Raw genomic sequence first — 19,154 nt, 5'->3', positions numbered from 1 at the left:
ATAAACACTGCCTCTCTGTACTTCAGCATTTCCTGTTTCGTTCAGACTGAACAATCCTTTAAAAGCTTCTATACTTTTTCACACTATCAAATTTAATTTTTGCTCACAATAACATTGAGATACAGCCTATCCAAAAAAAAAATTGGTGCACAGCAATGAGAAGAAAACAGGCCATTTCTTGTGCCAAGCTTTCTAAGGGCCATATGAAAGATGCTCTCCTTAGCTCCCAAGTGGTACAATCATGAATTGGTACAGACTTATTTATGTTACTCTTTTGGTCTGACTGATGGCAAAGCACACTTATCAAAACATCTTGATTGCTATTCTCAACTGATATCAATTTAGACCTCTTAATCCTAAATCATTTTCCTGGACATTAAGCTCCACATCACCAAGACCTACATTTCAGTCCACATAAAACTCATCAATAAGCAACAATATCTATACATTAATAGCTATAACTCCTTCTGTATCAAATGCTTGCAGCTCTACAGCCTTGACATCCATGGTAAACAATTCATCAGTACACTAAATTTCTCATGGGTAACAAGCTCACATTGCTTCTTATATGACATATGGATCCATTCACCTCGTATCAGTTAGTATGCACTCCAGAGATGGTAATCTGCCTTCCACAGATAATTTCATTCCCCCGCTCTCCCAGACACAACCCAAATTAACTTTGTATTTATTGTTGCTCCTACCCTTCCTTCCACTTTGTATTAAAGCCAACCTGTCTTTTCTGATTCTTTCTCTTGCTTAGTACCCCCAAACCCTTTTCTTAAATCTGTTTTTCCAACATTCTACCTATTTCCTCTCTTTCTGTCATTGCCCCAGTTGCACCAACATTTCCTTCCAATGCTGTGTTACACACCAAGCCCTCTATTCAACTAATAAAATCGTCTGCAGCATCGTCGACAGGACTGACTGCGAACCTTTGGTACAGAGGGGAGTGGAGGGTCTGAATCAGAGGCTGAGATGGTTCTGCAACCGTGTGGGCTGCAGATTCCTCGACTTGCGCCATAGGGTGGTGGGGTTTTGGGTTCCGCTGGATAGGTCAGGAGTCAACTACACACAGCAGGTGGCTACAGGGATAGCAGGGGTTGTGTGGCATGGACTGGGTGATTTTTTAGGTTAGATGGCGGACAAGTACAGAACGGGCAATAGCGTCAAAGGGTGCGGGGCAAAGTCAGGACATGCGGGGACCAAGCAGCAATAGGTATTGTAATTGTAAACTGTCGAAGCTGCATTGATACAGTACCGGAACTTCAAGCGCTGATAGAAAGCACCGAAGCTGAAATCATTATAGGCACGGAAAGCTGGCTGAAGCCAGAGATAAATTCTGCCGAAATTTTTACAAAGGCACAGACGGTGTTTAGAAAGGACAGATTGCATGCAACCAGTAGTGGCGTGTTTGTTGCCTTTAGTAGTAGTTTATCCTGTAGTGAAATAGAAGTGGATAGTTCCTGTGAATTATTATGGGAGGAGGTTATACTCAACAAACAAGCTAGGTTCATAATTGGCCCCTTTTACCGACCTCCCGACTCAGCAGCATTAGTGGCAGAACAACTGAGAGAAAATCTGGAATACATTTCACATATTTTCCTCAGCATGTTATAGTCTTAGGCGGAGATTTCAATTTAGCAGATATGGACTGGGACACTCAGATGTTTAGGATGGGTGGTAGGGACAGAGCATCAAGTGACATTATACTGAGTGCACTATCCGAAAATTACCTCGAGCAATTAAACAGAGAACCGCCTCGTGGAGATAATATCTTGGACCTACTGATAACAAACAGACCCAAACTTTTCAACTCTGTAAGCGCAGAACAGGGAATCAGTGATCATAAGGCCGTTGCAGCATACTTGAATATGGAAGTAAATAGGAATATAAAAAAAGGGAGGAATGTTTATCTGTTTAGCAAGAGTAATAGGAGGCAGATTTCAGACTACCTAACAGATCAAAACGAAAATTTCTGTTCTGACACTGACAATGCTGAGTGTTTATGGAAAAAGTTCAAGGCAATCGTAAAATGCGTTTTAGACAGGTACATGCAGAGTAAAGCTGTGAGGGATGGGGAAAACCCACCGTGGTTCAACAACAAAGTTAGGAAACTATTGTGAAAGCAGAGAGAGCTTCACTGCAAGTTGAAACACAGCCAAAACCTCTCAGACAAACAGAAGCTAAACGATGTCAAAGTTAGCGTAAGGAGGGCTATGCGTGAAGCATTCAATAAATTCGAAAGTAAAATTCTATCTACCGACTTGACAGAAAATCCTATGAAGTTTTGGTCTTACGTTAAATCAGTAAGTGGATCAAAACAGCATATCCAGACACTCTGAGATGATGATGGCATTGAAACAGAGGATGACAATTGTAAAGCTGAAATACTAAACACCTTTTTCCAAAGCTGTTTCACAGAGGAAGACCGCACTGCAATTCCTTCTCTAAATCCTCGCACGAACGAAAAAATGGCTGACATCGAAATAAGTGTCCAAGGAATAGAAAAGCAACTGAAATCACTCAACAGAGGAAAGTCCACTGGACCTGATGGGATACCAATCCGATTCTACACAGAGTATGCGAAAGAACTTGCCCCTCTTCTAACAGCCGTGTAGTCTCTAGAGGAATGGAAGGTTCCAAATGATTGGAAAAGAGCACAGGTAGTCCCAGTTTTCAAGAAGGGCCGTGGAGCAGATGTGCAAAACTATATGCCTATATCTCTGACATCAATCTGTTGTAGAATTTTAGAACATGTTTTTTGCTCGCGTATTATGTCATTTCTGGAAACCCAGAATCTGCTCTGTAGGAATCAACATGGATTCCTGAAACAACGATCGTGTGAGACCCAACTCGCTTCATTTGTTCATGAGACCCAGAAAATATTAGATACAGGCTCCCGGGTAGATGTCATTTTCCTTGACTTCCGGAAGGCATTCGATACAGTTCCGCACTGTCACCTGATAAACAAAGTAAGAGCCTACGGAATATCAGACCAGCTGTGTGGCTGGATTGAAGAGTTTTTAGCAAACAGAACACAGCATGTTGTTCTCAATGAAGAGACATCTACAGACATTAAAGTAACCTCTGGCATGCCACAGGGGAGTGTTATTGGGCCATTGCTTTTCACAATATATATAAATGACTTAATAGATAGTGTCAGAAGTTCCATGCGGCTTTTCACGGATGATGCTGAAGTGTACAGAGAAGTTGCAGCATTAGAAAATTGTAGTGAAATGCAGGAAGATCTGCAGTGGATAGGCACTTGGTGCAGGGTGTGGCAACTGACCCTTAACATAGAAAAATGTAATGTATTGCGAATACATAGAAAGAAGGATCCTTTATTGTATGATTATATGATAGCGGAACAAACACTGGTAGCAGTTACTTTTGTAAAATATCTGGGAGTATGCGTATGGAACAATTTGAAGTGGAATGATCATATAAAATTAATTGTTGGTGAGGCAGGTGCCAGGTTGAGATTCATTGGGAGAGTCCTTAGAAAATGTAGTCCATCAACAAAGGAGGTGGCTTACAAAACACTCGTTCGACCTATACTTGAGCACTGCTCATCTGTGTGGGATCCGTACCAGGTCAAGTTGACAGAGGAGGTAGAGAAGATCCAAAGAAGAGCGGCGCATTTTGTCACAGGATTATTTGGTAAGCGTGATAGCGTTACGGAGATGTTTAGCAAACTCAAGTGGCAGACTCTGCAAGAGAGGCACTCTGCATCACTGTGTAGCTTGCTGTCCAGGTTCTGAGAGTGTGCGTTGAGGTATCGAATGTATTGCTTCCCCCTACTTATACCTCCCGAGGAGATCACGAATGTAAAATTAGAGAGATTCGAGTGCGCACAGAGGCTTTCTGGCAGTCGTTCTTCCCGCGAACCATACGCGACTGGAACAGGAAAGGGAGGCAATGCCAGTGGCACGTAAAGTGCCCTCTGCCACACACTGTTGGGTGGCTTGTGGAGTGTAATTGTAGATGTAGATAAAAATGAGTAAAGTCAACCAATAATCTGCTGAATAGTGATAGGTGGCACATATATCATATAATCACGTTAAGTTTCTCACTTTCACCCAATTTTTAGAAATAGTATAGGTGTGAATACACACGCATGCACACACACGCACACGCACACACACACACACACACACACACACACACACACACACACACCTATGAGCCACAATGGCAATGACTGCATAATAAGACAATGCCACGCATCTGAATTTGAATAACAAAGAACAAAACACACTTACTGTCCATGCCACTTTTCTGGAAGTTCTCACATAGGCACAGTGTTTTTAAATATGTTACAAATGTATGTACATGTCTTGGAATATGCAATTTTCTTCTTACTGAAATGGATCATGCAGTGCAAGCTATAACGTCTGTCCAATTACAGTTACATAAATATTCTAAATGTACAATTTTATATTGCTATGACCTACCTGAATAGTCATACCGCTTGGGCCCCATCCAACGAAATTTTTCACTATCCCTTAGGACATCTCCCAAATAACCATATGAAATAACACTTGAATAGTACTTTAGGAGGCTTCCATTGCTATGAACACTGCATAGATCCAGCCCACGAGTGTCTCCTGTATTTAAAGTAACACTGTGTCATTAAAATGGAAACAATATTTCTGTTTTCACTTTACTTATTACCTCATTTTTATCTTGACACTGAATACAAAATAAAAGAACATATGACCCTTAACTTCTCTTCACATAATGATTCGGTGTCTCAAAAGTATAAATGTATATTGACACTGCTAGACATGTGATGCTTTCACCCAAATAGTATTTTATTACAACTAGTCACTAACAACTTTTAGGTTTTACACTGACAAGCAAACATAATCATCTGGGATGTTTGGCTGCCTGGTGCAAGTCGTCTTATTTGACACCATTTCAGCTACTTGCACATCAATCATGGTGAAATGATGGTGAGGACAACACACATACCTAGTCCCAAGCTATGAAAATCCCTGACCTAGCTGAGCATTAAACCCAGAACCACATGATCTAGAGTCAGCAATACTAACCACAGGACCATGAACTGCTGATGGAAAAAGTAGATGAAAACATATTTCATAAACCACTCCTCATGCTCAGTTTTAAATAAGAACTGTTAGAATGTGTCTGGAATGTATGATTTTATCAGAATAGTGATTTTCTACCCTGAAATGAGATCATTCCTCCCCAGAACCCTTCCTACACCACCTCCTAAATCAAAAAGATATAACATGGAAGATATTCATGCTACATCAATAAACACTACTCTAAGTACAACACTGTTATAACATAGCAAATGGCATACTAAAATCAGGGTATCACAGACATCAGGAAAAGCAACTTTGCAAGATTTCCACAATTTTTTTTCGTTTACACTGAAGGGATAAAAATTGCTAACTGGCTATGGCAACATAAACAACTTTTTATTCAAGTAAAATAGAAAATAGTGTTGCAACTGGGTGTATATAGACAAAAGTTGAGAGAAACATTAAATTTTCTGACCAAGGTTTCCTTCACATTTTATAAGAGCAGGGGAAACTGGAAAAAATTATTCTGTGAGAAAGTCGCCAAAGACTGTATGTGAAAGTAGACACAGCAGGGCAACATTAGAATGAATTTAATGATAAGATAACAGAATCATGTATCATCTGAAGAGCTGGGAAGTTAAAAATAATAGAGAGGGTAGTTACCAGGTCAGATATAAGGGAATCAGAAATTCGGTGCGGAAGGGCTTACTATAAAATTACTTGGGGACAAAATGGATAGTTAGTACTCACATTCAGAAGGCAAAATTCTATGTATTGCCAAGACGATCCATATAATTACAAAAACTATACTACCTCTTGTACTTATTACTACCTTCCTCAAAGAGGAAAAAAGGGAAGATGAGGACATTTATAAAGTTAGGTTATGTTACTCAGACACAACCTCCTTTCAGTTTTTTCCTCCAAGTGAATTTTTCTTCATATTCAACTGAAAGTGAGAGTGACTATGGGTGACAATACAGAAAAATGAAAAGAAGGTATGAAAAACAGATAAAGAAGAAACCAAAAATAGACAAGAACCATTTATAGTATATTTGTGTCACATGCTACACAAACAAAGAGAATATAAAGCAAATTAAATTTAGAGGAGGTAGATAAATATAAAACTTTCATGGATTCTACAAAACATTGATCAGCCATAACATTATGACCACATTGTTAACAGCTGGCATGTCCACCTTTGGCACACATAACAGTGGCGATGCATCGTGGCATGGAAGCAATGAGGTCTCTGTAGGCCCTTGGAGGGAGTTGGCACCACATCTGTACACACAAGTCACCTAATTCCTGAAAATTCTGGGGAGGGGGGTGGGGGGGTGGGAGGGGTGGGGGGGTAATGAGCTCTGACACCACAGTTAACCACATCCCAGATGTGTTCGCTTGGGTTCAGATCTGGTGAGTTGGGAGGCCAGCATACTAATTAGAACTCATCACTGTGTTCCTTGAACCACTCCATCACACTCCTGTTCTTGTGACATGATGCATTATCTTGTTGAAAAATGCCACTGTTGTCAAGGAACGTGATCAACACAAAGGGGTGTACGTAGTCTGAAACCAGTGCATGATACTCCTTAGCCATTATGTTGCCTTGCATGAGCTTCACTGGACGCATGGAGTCCCACATGAATGTCCCCCAGAGTATAGTGGAGTTGTCAGGGAGCTGTTCCCCTGGAAGATGACAGATTCAAGCATTCCCATCAGCAGGATGAAGGTATCAGGATTCATCCGACCGTGTGACGTTCTGCCAATGTGCCAACACCCAGTGCTGATGGTCAAGTGTGCATTCCAGGTACAGTTGCCAATGTCACGATTTTAACGTAGGCACATGCGTGGGAAGTTGGCTGCGGAGACCACCGTTACGAGTGTTCGGTGCACTGTGTGTTCAGACACACTTGTACTCTGCCTACCATTAAAATCTGATGTAAGCTCTGCCACAGTTTGCCGCTTGTCTCGTTTTACCAGTCTGCCCGACCTATGACATCTGAAATCTGTAATGAGGGGTGGGTGCCCACGCCCACAACATCTGCATGTGGTTTCACCCACTCACCACAGCACTCCTCAATACCCAAAAAGTTGTGCAGTTTCCTAAATGTTTGTGCCGAGCCTCTGAACCGTTGCAATCTGCTCTCAGTCGAGCTCAGATAGATCACATGCCTTCCCCATTCTACACACAGACAGCATGTTCACTAATTCTACATGTACCGTGTGTGTGTCTGACTAGCAGTCATGCCTTGCCAAGTGATGCTGCTATCACTTGGATGGGTTTTTATATTGATAGTAGGTCAGTTGTCATAATATTCTGGCTGATCAGTGTAGTCATGTGTAATGCATATTAAGATCACTCTTGAACTTCTAGTGGATCTAAGATAACGATTCATTTCTGTGGGAGATGAGCACTGCAGTTGATGAATACTGGCCAAAAACATGAACAAAAACTTATTTCTCAGTAGTGTATAGACTATTTTAAAGAGAATCAAACTTGATTTGGAAGCAACTTGTTACTGTGGTTGAGACAAGGGACCTCCACTTCACATCAGACACAAACAACAATCCATCTAGTCGATGGGAACTGATGTACCTGCACAAAAAGGTGAAGTTGATTTCATTTTCTGGGAAATCTTTGGCCAGTGTTTCCTGGGATATAAAAGGAATTCCTAGTGTTGATAACTCTGAAAAGGATATAAGAAAAACTGGTGAAAAATAGACAAATATTTTGGACTTATTGCAGTGGAAAAAATATGTAAGAAGAGCCCTGGACTGCAAAAGGCAGATATTACCTTTCATCACAACAATGAAAATGCTTTTCAATGGGGAAAATAAATAGCTTTCTTCATGCTTGGCTCATAGCCATTGAACACTGACCCAAAAAAGTCACGGTTTTGCGAGACTTAACATTATTTGAATAACACCATTTATTTGCCACTATAGGCAAGTTTGGAACAGTGGATATATATGAGGGCACAAATGAGGAGAAGTATCTAGATCCAAAGTAAAAACCAAGATGGTTATACAGTCAGGAGTTTACTAAAAGAGAAATAAAAAAATCAATGTAGTAAAAACCTGGTACTTATATGCACATTTGATCATACATATGTTATTAACAAATCATATACGAATCCAAAAATAAACATACAATGATGACACATGTATGTTCCAAATACATTGTAGGTACTGTATATAAGACAATACTAACCAGTGTGAAGATAACTTCTGTTCTTTGGGGCCCGTAGTGCAAAATATGTCTTTCAGTGACATGATTATTATGAATAAATCCAGCTACACTGCTATGTAAATTGTTTATATTTTATATAATTCACGATGAGCCCATTTTGGAAAATTGCCACCATCAGGTGCTCTGTAAATACATAAATAAGATGGTCTTAGTATAATGGTCTTCTAACTATGATTTGAAAAGCTATATTATATCATTAGTTGTTCTATCTTACTTGTAGCATCGTTGCTGACATGTCCTGTCTGTTTTAGAATTATTACTTTCTTCCATGTATACACTGGAGTTGTATGTCAGATATTACTTGTTTTTCATATATGCTATTTTTCTGACAGGTTGGATGACAGTGGGTCAGCGATATTACATATTTACATAGTTACCATTATAAATAAGTGATGTGTGAAATTTGGTTGTTTATTATTATTTTTATATAGGTTTGTTTCTAATTATGTTATTGCCTAAAGTTTAATAATAATAAACAATCGAATTTCACACATCACTTATTTATAATAGTAACTATGTAAACATGTAATATCGCTGACCCACTGTCATCCAACCTGTCAGAAAAATAGCATATACGGAAAACAAGTAATATCTGACATACAACTCCAGTGTATACATGGAAGAAAGTAATAATTCTAAAACAGACAGGACATGACAGCAACGATGTTACAAGTAAGATAAAACAACTAATGATACATTATAGGTTTTCAAATCATAGTTAGAAGACCATTATATTAAGACCATTTTATTTATGTATTTACATAGCACCTGACGATGGCAATTTGCCAAAATGGGCTCATCATGAATTACATAAAATATAAACAATTTACATAGCAGTGTAGCTGGATTTATTCATAACAATCAGTGTGAAGATGATCTGTGGTAATGTCTTTGGTCTACATCTTGCACACAAGCAGTGTTTTGGTTTATTATTATGCACAGGACAATGTAATGACTTGTCATTGTTAATTGGGACTCACACATATACAGGATAAAGTATTTGCGCTGTATGGTTTGTTTGGCAACAGCTGTATGAACAGTTATGTCCTATAATGTGATTTACACACGACTGATGGGTTTGGCGTAATGGATTAGCTTGTGCAGATTCTGTACTCATCTTCATACTTATCTATGCTGCATTATAGGCAAATCATCAACGTATTTGCAAAAAGCCTCAACTTTTTCTCTCTCTTTGTTTAACATTTGCAACTTCATATATAATCTGTTGATAACATATGAATAAACAAATATACATGTAAGAACTAAGTTTTTGGTATTTCGTGCTTTTATTTCTCTTTTAGTATATCCATTGCTCTCTAAGCACGATGGTTGTTAGTCTGGATGTAGGTATTTCTCCTTGTTCACATCCTCATATTTGTCCACCGTAATGTTAGTAAACACACTTGAAAATTGTCGTTAGATTGAAATTGAGCAATAATGATGAACAGAGCATCTTACTCACATAATATACTGCCTCAGAAGAACTACAATTTCCTTTAATCAGAACATAAAATTGAGAATAATTTTGCAACTGGAAAATATTTTGAGTCCAGTGAACAGATTATGGCATGTTAGCTGTTGATAGATATTTTACAGAGCTTCCAGAATTACATTTCAGGGAGTCAATCTGCTTACTAAAAAATTGATGGACAAAATGTACTGATCTGAAAATAGGATTTTGCTGAAAAATAAGTATATTTCAACCTAAAGTCAAAGTTACTGACTATCAGAGACAAGTTTTCACCTTGTCCTTTTATTAACTATTTTGAGCGACACATCACAAACATTACACAGGATGATACATACATGGAGCTATTAATCCTATATACATGGTGGTCCATTAATATTGACCAAGCCAAATATCTCACAAAATTAGCATCAAACAAAAAAATAAGAACAAATATCTTCCAGTGTGACAGGGGAAAACATATGGTGTTATGCATGGCCTACTAGATGGCACTGCCATAGGTCAAATTGACAGAAACTGCATTTTTTTAAATAGCTGCCCCCATTTTTTATTACACATTCGTATAGTACATAAATAAATAGGAATGTTTGATTTGGAACATTTGTTTCGCTTTGTGATGGATGGCGCTGTAATATTCTCACAAATGTAGAAACGCACCCAATAGCATTGTGTGCAATTCATTACTTAAATTAGGCATGATAATACACTTGTCCAGTCATAATAATTATGCGGAAGACATAATCTTGTTAAAATAGAACGTTTAACAGTTGCAGAAAAGGTAGATTTGGTGTTTATTTATGGCTATTGTGAACAAAATGCCCAATAAGCTTGTGCTATGTATGTTGATCATTATCCTGACAGGCAGCAACCAAGTGTCCGGACCTTTCATTGGATAGTTAATGTATTTAAAGAAACCGGAACAGTTCAGCCAAAGAAGAAGATGCAACCAAGAACTGCAACAAATGAAGATGTCCAAATAAATATTTTAGCTGCAGTTGAGACTAATACGCACATCATCAGCAGACAAACTGAGCAGGAAACGGGAATTTCAAAAATGTCGGTTTTGAGAATTCTACAGCATTATTTCCGTGCACCAGGAATTGCATGGCGATAATTCTGAACATTGTGTAAATTCTTGCCACTGGGCACAAAATAAATTACGAAATGATAACAGGTATATTTCAAGACATATTTAGTGACGAAGCATCATTCACAAACAGAGGTAATGTAAACTGGCATAATATGCACTATTCGGCAACGGAAAATCCACGATGGCTGCAACAAGTGGAACTTCAATGACCCTGGCAGGTTAATGTATGGTGTGGAATTATGGGAGGACACCTAACTGGCCCTTATTTTATTGATGGCAATTTAAATGGTGCAATGTATACTGATTTCTTACATAATGTTTTACCGATTCTACTACAAGATGTTTCACTTCATCAGAGAATGGTGATGTACCTTCAACATAAAGGATGTCTGGCACATAGCACAAGTGCAGTTGAAGTGGTATTAAATAGAATATTTAATGACAGGTGGATTGGTCATAGAAGCACCATACTGTGGCCTGCACGTTCACCGGACCTTACATCTCCGGACTTCTTTCTGTGGCGAAAATTGAAAGATATTTGTTATTGTGGTCCACCAACAGCACCTGAAAACATGCGTCAGCACATTGTCAATGCATGTGCAACAATTACAGGAGGCGATCTACTCGCTGTCGAGAGGAATTTCATTATGCGTATTGCCAAATGCATTGAAGTTGAAGGGCATCAGTTTGAGCATTTATTACATTAATGAGAATATTACGGTTGCTCACGCAGTAACAGCATGCATTCCCACAATTTACGATAAGGTCGCAAAAGTAAATGTATCACACTGGAACAACAGAAATAAAGTCCAAACACAAAAAGTAGTTGTGTTTTAATTAAAAAAACACAGTTACCTAATTGGGTGGGGCATATTATAAGTGTTGGAATATTACACTGCCATCCATCACAAAGTGAAACAAATGTTTCAAATCACACATTCATATTTATTTATGTACTATACAAATATGTAATCAAAATGGGGTATCTATTTTTAAAAAATTCCGTTTCTATCAATTTGTCCAATGGCAGTGCCACCTAGTGGGCCATCCATAGTGCCATCTGTTTTCCCCCATCACGCTCGAACAGGTCTGTTCTTTTTATTTTTTCATTTGATGCTAATTTCGTGAGATATTTGGCCCGGTCACTTTCAATGGACCGACCTGTATACAGGATGTCCCAATTAAGTCTGGATTCTGCAATAACCACAAAAAATTTTGATGCAAATAAGAAAATAGCTCACCCAGAGGCTGCTTGGTTCCAGAAGCCCTCCCTCCCCCTACACCCCCCTCTCCCCCCCACTCAAAACCCCTCCTCTCTCTCTCTCTCTCTCCCCCCCCCCCCTCACTCTCTCTCTCTCTCTCTCTCTCTCTCTCTCTCTTGTGGTGTAAACATCACGTAATTTCTGTGCGGAGTTCTGTAAAGTTGTGGGTAGGACACCTTTCAAGCAACCACAACAGCAGCACAAAAATTCCCATATTCAACTTATTTTTAGTCTGTAAAACACAGAATTTGACTTATACAGCACTCCTATTTTGGGGGGAAAAACATAACATAGCTCACTTCAAAAAAATACTATTGACCATTTCAGTTTCCTGAATACCTCCTTCAAGTACCTTTTTGGTACCATAAGCAGACAGGGCTTTTGGAACCAAACAATCATTATCTGCACTGTTTTTAAAATTGACATAGTTCTATCAGACGTCAAAATTAGGTGGGACGATACGTAGATACATCCAGCCAGCTCTTTCCTGGTGTAAGTCTGCTTCTTCAACACCACAGGTTTTATTAAACATCAACTATGTGATGTGATGCCAGCAGATGTACTAGTCTGCATCACACTTAATGACCTCACCAGTCATATGCATAATCATATTGATTGATACATCAATACATCCAGCAGGATTACAAGACTCCACTCTATGCCAAAATGATCAGTTCTTATATAATCAATGGAAATATCTACGATGGAAACACAAAAGAACATTTTTATATACAGGTTACCCACCAAGCAGAATGTGTATTACAGCAGTCTGCACATCAGTGGTTCCATGGAGGCAATAAGCCATTGTATTGGTAGATCCACCAGGCACAACACCCACTCTAAGAGGTGGAGGTGGTAGCCGAGCTTCAGGGTCATTGTGATCGATGCCGGCATCCCTCGCTGCCCGTAATACCAAGCCATTGAATACCTGTAATCGACAAATATTCATGTAAATGGCAGCATAATTTCAAAGTTCTCAGTTTGATTGGCCTTATTTCACAGAGAAGAATGTAGCTGGGAGATGAAAGAGAAGTTTAGTGAGAAGCTGAAACTGTCAGCTCATAAAAAATGGATGTGTTAATATATTTTAATATGCCACACAAGCAATACATTTCAGAGTGAGGAAAATAGGATTGTCACATAGATGGAGGTATAGAGAAATTGTAGCAGACTTAAAAGTGAGAAAAGCTAACAGGCAGAAGTGTTCGTATAAATGTAGTTCAACCATTAGATAATATAATTATGGGCTTCGTATAGATGCTTGTTTGAAGGAGTATAGGTGCAGATTACTGATCGCAAGCACACTCAAACCCGGACCTAGGTGTAGGCAGGTGACAAAAGATGTAGGGGTGTTGTGCAAGAATTTTTGATAAGAGGACCATAGTGAGCATACCTGGAGACTGTTTCATAGGAATGGATGATATGATATCACTGGTAACCCAGTACAGATTCTCAGGCTTGTAACACCAACATGCACTCTTGTGTTTTAGCATCATAACTATCCGTGTTTCAGCAGTGCTGTGGAATGGGTTAGTAAACACCTGGAAATAGTTGTGATCATGCTGGACACTGCACACATTGAGTTTCTACCCTTTCCAAATATGAGCAGGTTTGGATTTTCCTAAGTATAACCTTCATATAAATAGAACTGGAAAGGGGAGGATGGATAACTGTAATGACTAGAGCTACTGGTTTACACAATATGATTCCAAAAGTGATGCTTAGTAGAGATAGGTCATGCCTGTGGCAAATTTAGCTAATAGGTATCCCAGATCAACTTAAAAAATAAATAAATAAATAAAATAAAAATAAAAGGCAATTCAGTGACTGCTGAGAAAACAGACTACAGAATACTGTTCTTCACCAAAATGTAAGGTAACTCTACAGAAATCTTAATGAATTGGAAATATCCTAGCTCAGATACAGAGTGCTTTTCTGAACATGACATCCAGACTGACGAGATAGTGAGACATCCTGTTTAGGGGCATACGTCAACTAATTTACTTCTCAAATATTTAATGTGGGTAACAGACGTGGACACTCATACCAGACATACTCATTCGAGACGGGTTAATGTTCTGAAACTAGGTAGTAAACATGAATCAGAATAACAAGCAGTAATGTTTGAATTTTCTGACAAAAAATTTGTGAGTGAGAAGTCACTTCCACGTCGTGCTGTCCAGGCAGGTGCTGTGGTTGCTGGTCCTACACTCCCATGTGTTTGTTTGATTGAGTTTGAGACTCACTGGCATAATCACCACACATTTATGTTCCCATAATTATTTGGTGGCACCTGAACACGAAGCTCTATGCCGTGAAACTGGTCGAGGAATAAATTACGAAATTATTGGCAACTGAAGTGGATTTTTATTCTATAAATATGGATGATTCTGTATGGATAGCAATGCAGAATGTTTCATAGGATTTTGGCACCATGCTCACAGCCATTTCCAACATTTGGGTAGTTCCCCATGCACTGTGTGTTTGAACACCACGCTCGACCCCTCCAGCAGTGCTTTGGCCACATCTTCGACAAATAGTGGATCAACTTCTTTCCTTTCTCTGCCACACTGCAATTCAAAATAACCTGTCTTTTTGAATTTTGTAATCATTTTCTCCAGACCCTTAGCAGACATTGCACCAATGTCTTTCTTCATGTGCTTGGCTCTCCAGAACTTCTGCAGAGTTACTGGTGAAATAGTTTTACCAGCAGTTTGTGATCCTTCATGGAGACAGTCATGCTGGGCCTCTCAGATGCAAATTAAGGAAAAGCCGTGCGCCATGCATCTATTGGTGTGCCCCCCTCCCCCCCTCCCGCACCTCCCCTCACCCTGCATCAATAATAACATGCTGTTCAAATTTGACATCATTCTGAGCAGTGTTTTTCTTTCTACAGCATTTTGAAACTGGAACTTTAATTATGGACATCCAGTACATTGGTAACAGATGTGCGCAGTGTTGCACAACTTTTTAACAAGCATTATTTCATAACTGTTATTGAAAAGATGTGGTTGTCAGGTTCAGTAGATGCTGCATGGTGTACCTCAGACCAGTCATTCCACATAGGTAACTTCACTAATATGAATATGATCCTCACCACCCAGTAGGGTTAATTTCCATCATAAAATCTTTAAAACCAAAAAATTCTACTGGTTGTGATAACATATCAACCCAGTTAATTAAAAGGTGTGCCTCTCAGTTTAGTAATATACAAAGCCATCTGTGGGGGCCCTTTTTCTCAATGGTTGAAATTTGCTGAAGTTAAGCCATTGTTTAAGAAAGGAGATAAAGGAATGCTGTCAAATTTCTGTCCAATATACTAAAGCAAATCCTTCATTTAAGAAATGAGATAAAGAAATACTGCCAAATTTACATCCAATTTCACATTTGCCAGCATTCTCAAAAGTTTTAGAGAAGGTAATATACAATCAGCTACTTAACCATCTGGCAGCAAATAATATATTGTCAAAGTTGCAGTTTAGATTTCTAAAGGGTTCTGATTATGAGGAAGCGATCTACATATACAGTAAAAATGTACTTAATTCATTAGACAAAAAATTACAGGCTACTGGTATATTTTGTGATCTGTCAAAGGCATTTGACTGCGTATATCACAATATCCTTTTAAGTAAATTAGAATATTACAGTGCAACACGAAATACTGTAATGGTTCAATCCTATATCACTGACAGGAAACGAAGGGTGTCATTAGTAAAGAGGTATGTGTTAAGCTATCAGGCATCATCAAACTTTGAACTAATTACATGCGGTTTCCCACAAGGTTCCATCTTAAGGCCCTTACTTTTTCTTGACATTTCATCAGTAACATTACCAGGTGCCAAGTCAGTTTTGTTTGCAGATAATATAAACATTGAAATAAATAGAAGAACAAGTGTAGTCTCAGAAAGATTGGTGAATGAAATTTTCATGCTTATTAATAAATATTTCCTAGCCAATTCGTTGTCACTAAACTTTGCAAACACGCTACACGCATTTCAGAACTTATAAGAGGTTTCCCACAAGTATATTCCTAAAATACGATGACAGACAGATATAAGACGTGGACAGTGTTAAGCTCTTAGGATTATAGATGGATAATACATTCAACTGGGAGGAGCACACCACAAAACTGCTGAAGCACCTAAAAAAATCTGTATTTGCATTGTGAATGTTTTCAGACACAGGCGATATAAAAATGAAAATAGTGGCATGTTACGTTTACTTTCATTCCACAATATCACATGGGATTATTTTTGGGGTAACTCATCACGCCAAGTTAAAGTTTTCTGGGTCCAAAAATGTGCAGTAAGAATTATTTGTGATGTGAACTCAAGAACATCCTGCAGAGACCTGTTTAGGGATTAGAGATATTAACTTTTGCTTACCAATATATTTATTCCTTAATGAAATTTGTCATTAAAAATATACCTCTTTTTCAAACCAACAGATCAATTTATGGATTCAATACCAGAAATTATCTTCACAAACTTTTAAGGTGTTTGATACAAAAAGGTGTCCATTATTGATTCAAAAAGTGTTCATCATTCAGGAACACACATTTTAAATAACTTGCCAGCAACCATAAAAAGTTTGACTCTCAACAAAGTTCAGTTTACAATGAGCCTATAGGATTTATTGGTGGTCAATTCCTCCTATTTGATTGATAAATTACTTGGTAGAACCAGCTGATGTGCATGTGTGTTTCACTAATAATATCAAATAATGCAAGTATTAGTACAATCTGACTTATGTAAAAATTCAGTGCAGTAATGCAATCACTGTACATAAGTGTTATAAAATGATTTCTCAAATTAGGATTTCTTAACTTTTAAATGAAAATATGCTAATTTCTTTTTTTTAATTTTTTTTTTTTTATTTTTATTCATTCCACATCCTTGACAATCATTTCACCTGGTATCTGTGAAGGTACATTAGGATATTTGTTTTAAATTGCAATTATTTATTGTGTACTCTTGTTTTTATAGCATGTTCTACATGCTAGAGGATACCCTCACTATGGATCAATTGGAATGAAAAGTATATCTAATCTGAGCAAACATGCACTTACCTCTGCAAATGTTCCATCTCCACCAATGGAAATCACTGCATCCAGACCATCCAGTGGTCTTCTCAGAAGTGTATCATGGGCATGACCTGGTCTCTGGGTAAGCAAGACTTCAGATTCCACTCCAGCAACAGCGAGTAATGGCTTAACTTGTCTCTCGAGCACACGAGGCCCACGCCTACGGCCACCAAATGGATTTACTATGACCAGGACTTTCCGTGGTCGACGTCTCAAACCTGTGTCGGATTGCATAAATTAATATTAAAATACAATAATAAGCCCTCACTGAAGACATTAGTACTACTGATGTCGAAATGGGCGCTAGATAACGGCCATCACTGTCAGTAAAATGAGTGTGTGTATGCTATGCTTTAATCCATAAGTTTAGTTGATTCAGAAGACAAGTCGTCATCCATCTAAATTCATAATATTAAGTGTATAGGTTAATAACAAGTCAGCCAACATCTGTGTAAGTTTGTCCACGCAAATCATTTGCACATTGTCCACTTTGAAGCACAAACATTTTCATGATGTCTATGATGTGATTTATGTTTCAACACAGATTACTCATTAAATGGCCTTATTTCCAGGATAAATTGTATATATAATCTCTGATCACTTCAATATAAATTAAATAAATTAAATTCTATCAAACACGTACTTATGTATCTTATGTATGTGTGTGTGTGTGTGTGTGTGTGTGTGTGTGTGTGTGTGTGTGTGTACATACATGGACATTCCTTGTCTCACATTTCCTAATGCTTATTTAAAACATGCATGATTTTTTCCTTAAGCTTTGCTTGCACTTAGTGATGACATTACCCTCAAATCAAACAAAGGTAGTGAAATATTCAGTTCCAAAAGTTTTCTTGTTGTAAAGGACAAAAAAAGTTTTACATTTTGCAGAAATCAGCTTTACTTCATTTGATAATTTGTCCTTGATATCGTTAACAGTATTTTAAACCGAAAAATTATTTGTTTTTATTTATTTTGTCCTTTCTTGATTAATATTTTTCCAGCTATTCTGGTGTCCTTTCTTGTAAGTATAAATAAGTCTTCTTAAAATCTATTTTACTTGTGTTTGTATAGAAAGCTTTGCAATAATGAATGAATTGTATCCCTCTCCTGGAAATCAATAGCTCCTCATCAATCACAATAATCCTGCCTAAAATACAGGATGTCAGACTTTTATTAATAGCAATTACATTTGACAACTTTTATAAAGTGTACACCATGAGATCACCTAAATGATTTACTGAGACCCTAGTTCACTTTTCAGATTTCATGTTTAATCTTTCTTTCATCCCAGTTGACAGCAGAAGATTTGGGCCTGAGTGTTTGACATTTATGGATTATTTTCATATATTTCTGTCAATTCAATCACAGTTTTCACAAGTGATGAGCCATAAAGTACTTATCTAGTTTTACTCAAAAAAATTCATATGAAGAGCAATAAAATCTTATAACCTTCTTCTACATTTTATATCAGTGCCTTAACGACTGAAGGCTAAAACTGTAAATGTCAAAAACCAACATTGGCATAGAGTTCAAAGCCATATCCTCATTTCCAGTTTCCAAATTGTCTGTTTTTTCTTGTTTTGTGAAAATAAGGTAACCAATTATAATAACGTACAGAATAATTAGAAATAAATAAACATGAGTTGTGTTACCTAATTCACAATATGCAGTGCACCTCTTTTTACAATGAGATTTTCCAAAATTTCAAATACATGTTTGGCAACCAATATAATTCTGCAATTAATTTTTATCATTGCTGGTTCTGGAAGAGCTTAACAACACTGACATTGCACCTATGTCTGAAAATGTATATTATCGAAAACTATTGTGCAACTCAGGAAACAAATTCTAGTCTGTGTCATAGCAAAATGCACAGCACAGATAAAACCTATTTAAACTACAACCATTTCTTATTATGAATGAATGAATAACACTACTTGATTTTGA

At 37.8% G+C, this 19,154-nt stretch overlaps 1 protein-coding gene across 1 annotated transcript in view; it reads right to left on the bottom strand.

Moving 5' to 3' along the window:
* LOC126249048 (ceramide kinase) overlaps positions 1-19,154 on the bottom strand; it is a 332,377-nt gene that overhangs the window by 79,180 nt on the left and 234,043 nt on the right. The window contains exons 3-5 of the mRNA XM_049950675.1: positions 17,193-17,425; positions 12,869-13,052; positions 4,458-4,610 (exon numbers count right to left, since the gene is read on the bottom strand). Of these exons, the coding sequence (XP_049806632.1) occupies positions 4,458-4,610; positions 12,869-13,052; positions 17,193-17,425 (570 nt within the window). The remainder of the gene's footprint in view (positions 1-4,457; positions 4,611-12,868; positions 13,053-17,192; positions 17,426-19,154) is intronic.

The sequence above is a fragment of the Schistocerca nitens genome, chromosome 3 (assembly GCF_023898315.1).
Source record: "Schistocerca nitens isolate TAMUIC-IGC-003100 chromosome 3, iqSchNite1.1, whole genome shotgun sequence".
In the NCBI taxonomy this organism is placed as follows: domain Eukaryota; kingdom Metazoa; phylum Arthropoda; class Insecta; order Orthoptera; family Acrididae; genus Schistocerca; species Schistocerca nitens.
This window is presented reverse-complemented; position numbering and strand designations above follow the sequence as displayed.